Source organism: Aythya fuligula, chromosome 24, assembly GCF_009819795.1.
Source record: "Aythya fuligula isolate bAytFul2 chromosome 24, bAytFul2.pri, whole genome shotgun sequence".
Taxonomy (NCBI): Eukaryota; Metazoa; Chordata; class Aves; order Anseriformes; family Anatidae; genus Aythya; species Aythya fuligula.
In genome coordinates this window covers 5,094,439-5,106,525 of record NC_045582.1, presented here as the reverse complement: position 1 = coordinate 5,106,525, position 12,087 = coordinate 5,094,439, and the positions used below count along the sequence as shown (strand labels likewise).

Sequence of the window (12,087 nt, the reverse complement as noted above, 5' to 3'; positions counted from 1 at the left end):
AGTTCACAAGGCAGTATATCCTCAGAATCTCTCTTCTGGCAACGTATGGGGTTGCCCAAGTGTGCTGGCAGTACAGCACAGCTGGTAAGCCTGAATTTCTGCTTGAGTGTTTGGACAAAACTCAGATATATTGTCTGATATTTGGGTGGTCCTGTGCAGACCCAGGAGTTGGACTAGTTGGACTTGATGGTCCTTGCAGATACCTTCAAACTCAGGATATTCTATGATTATGATTCTACAATCCTGGAAAGCTCTCACTATGTATCATGGACTAATCATGCTGTTTGTCTGGGTGGTGATATGGATACCTCTGGGTCATGCCTGTTTGCAAAAAAATGCTGAGGAAAGCCTTTAAAACCATAAGATCTTTGTCACTTGTGTCCACTTAGTTGCTTACAGCTGTTTTCATGAGCAGCCACGCATCACCCCAGTGTCTCTCCTATTAGCTCTGGCCTCACTGCAGTCCTGGAGTAGCTTCACCTAGAGCTCTGGCAGCCAAGCTTTGACACACCTAGGGGAAACAGTCTGCAGTGTTACCCACCAGCTGCCTACCTCTCCCTGCTGGGCAGTGTTAACACAGCAGAAGGTGGCACAAGGTTATGCCTCAACTCTTCCAGTTCTGAGCTTTGTGTGCTAGTGCAAGCTGCTGGTGGAGGGACTTTGGTTTCAGGTGCCAGAACAGGAGTGGGAACAGCACCGCTGGGCTTGCAGGATAAGTGCCATCAGCTCTGTCACTGACACTTTCCATTATTACCTTATTCATTTTCCCCCAGAACTGGATGGATTTTAAGCCATGGGAAGATTATATGTGGGGGTCTTCTATTTCCTTTGTAGTGCTGCAGCAGCTGGATTTGCATCAGGAAATCCACTCTTGTAGTGGATTCTGCAATGCAATTTTAAGTATTCCTTTTGAACAAAGCTTTAAGGGCTGCATGCATATAACCCACAGGCTACAGGATATAAATGTATGAACCTTCAGAGACTGTCAGGAGTGTGAAGTCTCCCGTTCATTCCAAAAAGGTAAGACACTGAAAGCTAAAGAAGACACGCTACATGTCACCTCAAACTGCATCTACACGCAAATGCTTTTCACATGTGTTTTTCCTAATGAGGAGCTACTGTGGGACTGGTGAGAACATGATTTTAAGTTTCTGTCTGCCTTTTTCTAGGGGCCCAAGGCCACCGGGCTCCTCAGAGAGCTGCCAAAGCCTCGAGACTCTCTTGGAAATGTGTCTAAAGGATGGAAATAAAATTTAATAACATATCATGGACAAAGTGATTCTGCCAATTGCCAAATGATCTACTTAGAGGCAAAAAAATACTGGATGGGAATATGTAGGTATATGTAGGTGAGAGCCACAGCTATGGGCAGTGACCTATTGATTTTGTGTCCTCAGGAGCTCTGAGAGGACTGGGGCTGATTTCTTTACCTCCTGTTTTCACCACTGGCTCCAAATCTGGCTCCTTTCCCCAGGCTAGTCACATGCCAAATGTTTTGAGAATTCTTGCCCCATTCAAAGGTGAATGATGCTGATGGAAGAGGAGAGCATTTGGTGTTGTTGTTTTTTTTTTTTTTTTTTTTTTTTTTTTTTTTTTCTCAATTCATGGGTGGAGTTGTCTCCCTGATTGTCTTCTTCAGCCCCTGCACACATATTAGCATTCTGGCAGCACTTTCTAGCTGTTTCTTGGGCCTCAATATCTCTGTCAGACTGCACTGACAGAGCTCTGGGCAGGGGACATATTTTCCCCTTCATCTAAATTTTTCAGGGCATTACCAGAAAACTTTTGGTACAGCTGTCATTCTGTCTATATGCTTCATTGACAAGTCTGTCATACCTTGATCCTCCCCATCTCACACATATGCTGTTATCCCTGCTGTTAGCAGAGCATTTGGGATTAAAAAACTGACTGCAGGTGTGATTGGTGTCACCATCTTCCTGTCAGCTGGCACCGAAGAGGTCTGTTGGCATGACCCAAGGCTGCTGGCTGTGGAGCTCATGTGCCAGCCCTGGCCTCGGTGCTCACTTTTCTTCCATTTGTGCCATTACTGCATGGCCAGGAAGGACAACAGTCCTGGCTCTCCATGGCTTCACCACATCTCTCCATCTTTTCCTTCTTTGTCTCCCTTTTAGCAGCGGTAACCCAGACAGTGCAAGCATTGGACACATATCTGTGGAAGCTTTTACTGGCTTCAGTTCCTCATGTCAGCATTCTCAAAGGTAGCACATAGACAACCTTTTCCCATCTGTGCCCCATTTGTTCCTTTTCACTGCTGTAATAGGATAAAGGCATGTGAAAAGTTGGCCCTATGGCAAAATAGCAGCCCCTGCTCACTGAAAACTACTTCTACGGTCTGTACTACCCCTGGATCTTGCTCAGGCATAGTCTGGAAGAATTCTGGTTGTTAAGGGACAGGTGACTGAACACCACGGGCTGTGAACTCCAGGCCCTGTCCCTGTTGGCTTTACAGCCCAGCAGCTCCAACATCCCGCTGCTACCAGCAGGCCTGGGCACTGCAGACCTGGGAATGCACCACAAAGTCATTTATTTTGCATAACACCTTTTCAGACTTCACCCACATGCTTCCCATGCCAAATCTCTCTGCCTGGCATGTAGCATTTCACCACTGAGGCCGGGGACAGGATCCACTCTCTAACATGATGGCATGTGAGCTGAAAGGTTGCTGTTGAACTGTGCACTCTCTAGATAGTATGACCAGAGGGGACAGATCCTTTCCTGAGCACTCAGTGAAAATAAAAATCCTCTGCAGATTCGTCTTTTTGCTTTTACCCCTTCTATCACACTGTCACTGCTCTCCTGCTTGCCTGCATCATCTGACTGCACTGTGGAGCAGTGGGATTATTACAGCCATCCCTGAGCCCATTTAGGAGGTGCCACGACCCTGTTCTTATTGCACTTCTTCTTCTTTAGCATGTTCAGACACTTCCTCCTCACTACAGGAATATTTTTTCCCCATTTATGCCCCAAAGCAGAAATTATCCATTTTGATTTTGCTGCAGAAATATTTCCCATACAGGAGAAATATACCTAGAAAGGTTGCCCTAGCATGACTGGGCACTGTCAGCAGTTTCGGGATCCTGCAAGCAGCACAGCATTCCCGAACATCTCGGATTAAGCAGAGATGGATTTATACAAGGATAAGAAAGCACTAATGATGTCCTGTCCTGCCTGGCTTGGACACCTGTGGGAACCCAGTGCAGGGGACTGGGCTGATCCATTTCCCATCTTTGCTTCCCTTCCTGTGTCTTGGGGCATGTTGAACCCCACAAATGGGATTCATCCCCCAAAGGCTGCTCTATGCTTGCCTGAAGAGCGGTGGATTGAAAAGACAACCTGAAAAGCACGTGTTTTTTCACACTATATATCACAGTATGCTAGAGCACACAGTACATAAAAACTCATCTCCACAGGGCAGACATTTAAACCTTTGGTGAGACAGAAGAAGACTTTTAAATTTTGCGTGCTGTAAGAAGCATTGTCTCTGCCTGATCAATCAGGAAACCATGGCCCCCAGTATTTCTCTCCTGCTCCTTCAGCCTTCAAGAAACCTTGAAAACCCTTTGCTGTTTCTCATAGCCTCTCCCTTATCCTTCGGCCCTATACAGGGCATTTCACCACACCATTTTAGTGCAATAAAAATGCTTCAGCACTTTGGATATTGCCAGAATTGCCCCAGATATGCCAGATGCAGATTTATTGAACAAAATTCTGTGAGTAGTTTGTTTGACTCCCACCTTTCCCATGGACACTGCTTGCCATGCCCTCGGTATTTCCATCCATGACCAGCAATCTTACGTGTCCTCTGTATTGTTCATTTTGGGTGAACTTCTGTGGTTTGGGGGAAGGCACATAGTGCAGACACCTGTCTGCAGTGTCTTCTCCTGAAAACAGGGAAAAGCATTTTGGTGATGGGAACATTTTCACTTCACAGGGAAAATCAGACCTTTTTGTCAAGGAGATTTGGGTTCCTCTCTCTGAGAGTCAAATTCCTCCCAATTCAGGTGTTAAATCCTAATTTGTATCTGAGCCTGAGGCAGGTCAGGGACCAGTAAAACCCTGGAGGGCTGACGCCAGTGCCAGGAACCATTGCACCATCCAGTTTCCAGTAGCAGATTGTTGCCTTTAGATCCAGCCACGCAATTTTGACCTGTGCTACAACCCACCGCACACCCCCACTCAGACACGCTGGTCCCCAGATTAAGGAAAAAAGAGATACCAGGAATCAAAGTGATGTGGTCTTTATTTCAGTAGGCTCCCCTGCCCCAGGCTTAAGCCTTGAAGTTAAGCAGCCACGCTCAGGGCGAGGAAATCATTTAATTCTTTGGGAAAACATGCTGTGATTTAGCCATTTCATGAACCTGCATAGCTTTTAAACGCTTCCTGAGCGAAGACTTCTCATTGTATGCTTAGTCTTTCTCTTCTGGAACTGCACATTTTCATTCTCAAAGTCCACAATAATAAGCAGATTATTTAAAAAATTAGCTTTCCTTTCACATTTCTAAATATTCCCAGATATGGCAGTCCATTTCCAAGTTCACTCCCGCCTACTTCTTGCCATCTCCATGTTGGCACTGAAAGGATCTAATTCAGTAATAAAAAAAAAAAAAAAAAGACTTTTCTGGAAAGGCGAAAATAACTGAAGAATCTCAGTTGTGCCAATTTCAACATCTCCCTCTTTGCCCTACGGATCTTTAGGCTTATAGACCCTACCTGGCACACACAAAACTTAATGAGATATATTCCAATGAGAAATCGTACATGATAAAGACAGAAATTATCTGAAATACTCTGTTATGCAACTTGCTGTCTGCTGTGTTTAAATGACCTCAAATGTTGTATTCCCTATTTTTCTCATTTTAAACTGCTCCCAATTACCTTTTGTTTATATAGTTATTTATATTGTTTTATTTATTTTTTAAAATAAGCAACTCAGATAATTTAACAGCCACATTATAAGATATAACCAATTATTTTATTATTGTTATTTTTATTGTTAGTGCAAGAAAATAAGTGACATTTCCATAATTAGAAAGAATAAAACCCATCTTTGAGGAATTTTGCTAATGAATATTTTCTCAGGTGCCATTTGTGTTCTCAGCTTATTTGCTGGACTAAATTCACATAACAGAATACAACAAAAGAAGAGAAAGAAGTCCAAAAACTGCAGCAGCCGAAGAGAAAATAGAATTATTTTTTTTTAATAAACATTGATCATAGTTTAATGGAAAGGAAGAAAATACCTGCTAAACAGTCATGCAACAGACAAAAATTATATTGCACAAGAAAATAAAAACACATCCCTTAACATTTAAAACAAATGCCTATTTCTACTGTGACGAAAATGGAGAAATTAAGAGTGGTGGGGAAGACTCCATTTGAGCAAAAGGAAACGAAGACATTGCCCTTTAAAAATAATCCCCAAACTTTTCATTAATTACCAGTCAAATCTGAAGAAATTATGCTTAGAATCAAACATGCAATCATGGCCAGCTCAGCAGTGCTAAGGTTGAAAAGGAAGGAACACGCATACACAAAAATCCCATAGCTAATAATTAATTAATTCATTAATCAATCATAGAAAGAGGGAAGGGGGGAAGAAATCTTACCACCAAATTGGGTAACCGGCTAAGACCTTTGTGCCACTGAAGAGAAAAGATAAAATTAATCCAAGCAGGTGGTAATCCATTAGTCCAGGCTGGTGCAAGGGGAAAATCTCAGCGAAGTTTTCAGAAAAACATTAAGTGTGAAAATGAAGAACAGCCCCCCTTCCAGGAAAAAAAAAAAAAAAAAAAAAGGAAAAGAAAAAAAGAAAAAAAAGAGTTAAACAAAGTCCCTTGAAGTGCGGATGACTTTCTGGCTTGTCAGAAACACACCTCTCCAAGCCTTTTCCCTGTAGATCATCCAAAAGCGTCTATTAAAAAGTGCAGGGCTTGGGGATGTCAGCAGGCAGCCAATCAGACCGCATGGCCCAAGGTAAGGGATGAGTCTCAGCTCAGGGCTGTCAATCATGTTCTCCTCCCCCTCCACCCCACAACTTTGTTCCTAGCCCTCGCTTCCACAGACAAACCATCTTCGCAAGAGACCTTACTGAGGCAGTGAGATTGTTGGTGGGTGTTTTCCTTTTTTTAATTTTTAATTTTTTAATATATGTTTTTAAGTTCATTTAGCAACTCAGGATGCACAGACTTTGCTTCTGACTTGGCATGCCAAGACTTTGCAAGGTAAGGATGAAGGGTGATTGTGATTGCGCTTAATTTCACGGTGGGGGTGAGATAGGCAACTTATTCTTTAGATGGAGAGGGATGTGAACATTAACCCTTGCAGGAGCACCAAAGAAGCAAAATAACCCTCTGATGGCATGTCAATATGTTGATCTGAGTCACATGGACAAAACTGGTTGTAAACTTTAAATGAAATCTGCATTGCCCAGGATTTTCAAAGTGTGTGGGTGGGATGGATGGAGGAGGGAGGCAGTGGCAGTCCGGATTTCTTTTGAGAAAAAAATGCCATGTCATGATGAGAGCGGAGGAAACAGAAGGGAAGATGTCCCATTATTCAGTTTCCTGTGAAGTGCATCCCTGGATGCAGAAAGATGAAAATATTAACCATAAAAAATACATGCATGCGATAAAAGTAAAAATAAACAAAAAATAACCACAAGCAATGTCAGTTCTCTAAAGATGTTGCATGTTCCAAATAGATTCAGCAAAGATTTTCCTTGAACAACCTTATTATTATGTAGGGAGGCTGTTTTTACAGGAGCTATTGTTTCAGGGTAGCAGATCTAGGGCTTAACTCAACAGAAACAAGGGAGAATTCAAAAAAAGGTGTTTTTGCTCACTGAGCATCCTCAGCAGTCATGTTGCAGGCAATGAAGCTGCCCAGTTTATAACCACATGTAGATTAGCTGCTTTAGGAGCCTCTGCAAATTTTGTGCAGAGCAATGGCTGTAACAGGTCCAAGATCTTGGGCAGCCCAATGCATCTCATGGTTTTGAATGTTATAGAGCTTCTCCTGCTATTAAGGCTCTGAGTGCAAATGCATTATTTGTTGCTATTTGATTACTGGGATGCACCTGCCTCATCCTACTGTGTTTCTTGATACCCACTTAGAGATTTTAGTATATTTGGACACCGAGGTAGTCCCAAGCTGTTCTCCTAAGTGGTAGTCAGTTTCTTGACCATCATTCACCCAAGAAAGGACATCCCATAGCTGTCTTCTCTCTGCTCACCTCTTCATCAGTCCCTGCATCTGCAGCAAGCACTATCAGGCCAAGCTTCTCCAGGCTCAGTACAACAGCTTTACCAGCCCTCTATGACCCCCTGTATATAGAGATGTCAAAGCAGGCTCATTCCTCTTGTGAAATTTCAAGTCCCAAATGATTTATTAGGTGTAGTTTGTCCTGGAAAATCTCTTACCTGACACCCAGCTATGTTTTACTGAATACAGTCACTTGTGTTTAATTAAACAATGATTTTCAAACAGGCATTTGGAAATAGACAGGTTTAATCTACTGTCCAGGTTTTTAGATCTGAAGCATTGACCCTGGCATGAGTCTGACCTACTACTACTGTCCTGAACAAATTTTTGTCACAGCTTTGGGGATCAGGAACTTTTCCCCAGCAGATACTTAAGATGTAGCCCACCTTTTCTGGGCTTCAAGTAAGTTCAGTGTGATGCGTGAAGGTGGTCCTGTGTTTCTGTCCCTCTGGTCCCAGTGCCAGAGAACCATCACAGATACTTCTAATTTACTGTAACTGATACAGCCATGGAGTGGGTGAATTACCACTAATGAGCCTATAAAGATTTATCTGACAACAACAGACCATAAATTGCAGCACAAATTTGCCCCTCTATTGGTGAATTTTTTGGAGCTCCTCAAACAGAATAATGATTGAAAGTACTGAATAAAAGCACTTCAGTAATTAAAATGTCAAATTGTTGAAGAGGTGGAAAAAGGAGAGACTAAAGTGATATCTCAGGTGATACTACAGGTAATTGGCATCCCATGGGGGAAAAAATCCCAAATACTGCAGACATGCAACTGGAGAAAGCTTTTGAAATCTGAATGGAGTGACTGGTTAGAGCATGTGTGGACACTTGGAGAGACAACAGAGAAACAGGATTTCCCTACCAACGAGGTCTTGGTGGCTGGGAAATTTCTGTCCATCGGACACTGTGAAAAAACAAAAAGGGCTCGTTATTCACTTCCTGACACTACAGTTTATAAATCAAGCAAATAACAAACCATGAAGTGATTCTTCTGCAGACAACCAACTGTAGGAAGTAATCTATGACCCCAAACCTGGAGACTTTATTTGCTGTTTACTCAGAAAAGTTGTGCATTGGACAGAGATGTCAGTGTTGCCTCAGGCAATGCTGTATTACAACGGCAGAGATGGCACCCACCCACACCCCAGTAACTGCCCAGCATCACATCAATGTGGCCACAGGCTGTTTTTGAAAGACGAATAGCATATTGGTTAAGATTTGATTCCAAGTGCACTGAAGCCAAGGGAAAGCTCTCTTTAGACTCTGACAGGTATCTGGTGAAGATTCATGTGAGTTGCTGGTCCTCCCTGCCTTTTAACTTCTTCCACTGCTCTCTCTCTCTTTTTTTTTTTTTTTTTTTAATTCTCTCTGAAAATCTTGAACTGTTTGCTCAGCCTCAGGAGGAAATCATGATGTCCTCCCAAAAGGGAATATGTGTTTTGAGTGTGCTTTGGCTTGGAGATCCTGTGAGATTTTGAGAGCTGAAGGTCCCTGTTGGCCCCGTGCCTTTACACATGTGAGTCCTATTTGCTCCTACTGAAATGAGTAGAAAAATGAAGAAAAAAAAAAGAAGTCTACAGTTGACTAGTTTAGTTCCATGAAATGTTAAAATGGCAGTCATTTCTCACCAAGGAGTATGATCCATCTCACACGGGTGAAGAATATGTTGTCTGTGAAGCGAACAGACTTACTTTCAGTCTTTTCTGCTGTAAAGTGAAAATCCAATATGAACATGCTAAAATTATCCCGGGGATTTTTCATACTAACCCGAACAAATACTTCTAACTTCTACATCAAACATTAATTTGAAATGTATTTTCTAAGAGTAAATGGCAGTTATCCCAAAGGGTACAATTTCAAACTTTTACTCACAGGTATCTCCATGTGCTGCTGAGTGACAGTTTTATTTTTATTGAGGTCTCTTCAATCACATTGGTCTGTCTGGTTTGGCAATATTGATTCTTTCAGACCAGTTTCAGTATGCTCAAAAAGAAGAAAAGAAGAAAAAAAAAAAAAAGAAAAAAAAAGAGGCATCCAGAGGTTTGTCTACTGGCATTTCTTGAGGCATTCCTCAATAAAATTCCTGTTGCCTTTATAACATCAATATGAATGGCCTTCTGTATTGTGCTAATGCTGTGGTACAACCCACTGCAAATTTGCCTGCTGTAGGTACCGAGGCACTGAAGGGGATCCTCTGGTTTCTTCTAATAACAGTCCAGAAAAGTAGCGTTCTAATGGCATTGAAAACACACTTGTCTTTCCCCTTGGCATAACCCAGAATGGTGCTATAACTTTTGTAACTTTTCCTTCTCTTAGCTTCTCTTCTTTTTTTTTCTGTCAGAATCTACCAGCAGAAAGAAATGAAGAGCCTTGGGAAGGTGACGGGACCATGGAGTCTCCTGGATTTGCTCTCACTATGTGTTTCAATGTACCGAACCACCAATGAGTGTGAGACCCAGGAACTAAAACCTTTCCTGCTATGGTGCAGCTGCCCTTGGTGGAATTACCCCATGGTCAATGTGATGTGAACAGGCTGACTCAAACCACACATTAAGAGATGGATGACCTGTGCTTGATGCTGATGGAGGGGATTCAGATGCCTAATTCTGTGTGTTGGGGAAGGCAGAGAACATAAGAGACCTGTGATCCATGGTGCAGCACTAAGCAATGGCACCGGAGTGCTAGATTTCCATATCAGCTCTGTTTCAGTGCTGGAGGGTGCCTTACCTGGATGCTAGAAGTTGAATTGCATATTTGGGCAGTTCGGGGCATAGCCAGAAATAGAAACTGAGAAGGAGTGTTCCTCAGTACCATGGACCTTTGGGGGGTCTCAAGTCCCAGAAACCTCTGAATTTGTTGTTTTGAAGACCCATATTTTGGTCTTAGTATCTAAAATTTAGGTAAAATAGCAAATTAGTTTTTTGATGGCTCTAGTCCTCAGTCCTAAAGTAAATCCTTATTGGAAAGTATGTAAGAGCTGAAGAAATCCTTCCCCAAACCATGAATGAACCATCTGAGTCCCTTCCATTTTAAACTGCTCAAATCCTATGTGTTTCTGAGGGTAGTGTTTACTGCTGATCGGTAATACTGACTTTTTTCTCAGTTTTCATGGCCACATTGCTTCTCTTTTAGATCCTTATGTTTCCTCAGGCTCTAACAAACTGTCCTCCTTTGCTGCTTCCAGTTCTTCATATTCACATTTAATGTTAGCTGGACACACCAAGGCAGCATGTCCTTTCCTCAACAAGAAACAGCATCATGAGCAGATTTGCCTAAAGAAGGACCTCCACAGATATTACATGACTTCTGGTCTTTGGACAGGAACATTTTTGCCTAATTCCATGTATCTTCTCAACATATTCCATCACCAGTGATGTGGGGAACATGCTCCAGGATCCTGATACTTCATGGACCCACCTAGCATACCACTCAATCCTGTTAGGTGCCTCATCTCTATGTTTAGAGACACAAATGGCAAAGTTTAAGTCTATCTCCAAGTAAGCCTAAGGTTTATGCAGAGCTGCAGAAAGGCTGCCTTTCATGTTTGCCTGTCTGCTACATCCAATGGAGCCCTGCCTGCAGGTGATGTGTAAAGCTGTTAGGTGCCTACAAGAAAGGTAACAGGGTACTTGCATCCACTGCAATAGGAAGATGGATCTTTACCTGTTCAGGTGAGCAGCACAATGTTGTTGCTGCTTGATGTTTTTCTGGAAAGTTCTCTTTGCTGAAGACACAGGCATAAAGCAGGGAAAAGCCAGACTTTAGCTGAAGGTCTGATGGCTGCTGAAAGGATGGTGATGGAAAGCTCTTAGTTTAGGAAAACAACTCACCATTGTTTTTAGTGTTTTAGCAATAATTTATGACTATTATTTCTGAAAATGCCCTTACCTTACTCCCTTCATTTTTTCACACTCTTCATAAGCCATGTTACAGAAATCCTACATTACTTGATCAATATTTTCTGTATCCCAGAGATGCTAGAAGCTCTTTTGTACCAAACTTTCACTGAGATATCCCTCAAGGTCTCATGACCCAGAGACTGAGACTTCTGTGTTGGCTTTTGTTTTGTTTTGCTTTGTTTGTTTAGAAACAAGAGATCAATTGTTCAAAACACTAGTGGAATGACCTGTTGTAGTACCTGTTGTCATATCCAAACTCAAGGCATTTGGGTTGTGCTCTTGGCTTTGCCAGTTACTCCTTGTATGATTTTAAATGCACAGGTTCCTTATTTGTGCATGTATTTATTACTTGGAAAACTTGGGAAATAATTGGTCCTGTGTGTTTCCTATTAATTCCTTCAGGAAGGAACTGTCTCACCCTTTGTTTGTGAATACCTTAGCTAGAACATCAAGGAACAGCTATGAACCACAGACTTAATAATAAAAATATTTTTATTATTATTAATAGTACTGCTGTCACTAAACATATGAGCAAAATGGGAATCCCAATCCTTGTATTTGAAGGGCAGAGGGAACGACAAATGGTGCTCCTTGTGGTTAAGTATTTCTCTTCCTATTTATTATCTTGTTCTATGCCTATAACTTGTTTTATATCTTATTCATTACCTGTAACTTGTTCTATGTATATTCACATATATCTTATTCTACTCATATATCTCCTTCTTGATCATAGGAAATTCATGAACTGCAAATATTGACTGCTGCTTCCTCTACCCCTACCAATAAGAGAGAAATCTAAGGATGTTTTTTCTCAGTGCCTGGGTGTCACTGAACCGGAGCTGTTATAGACTTTCAATATAAACATCTTTCTTTCACTGTTATTTACTTTAGCACC

At 41.9% G+C, this 12,087-nt stretch overlaps 1 protein-coding gene across 1 annotated transcript in view; it reads right to left on the bottom strand.

Annotated features, from left to right (window-relative positions):
- The window catches only part of WNT3 (Wnt family member 3), a 48,741-nt gene extending 43,034 nt beyond the window's left edge, over nt 1–5,707 (bottom strand). Inside the window, exon 1 of the mRNA XM_032202838.1 lies at nt 5,628–5,707. Coding sequence (XP_032058729.1) covers nt 5,628–5,707 — 80 coding nt within the window. The remainder of the gene's footprint in view (nt 1–5,627) is intronic.
- Between the last annotated feature and the right edge of the window lie 6,380 nt (nt 5,708–12,087).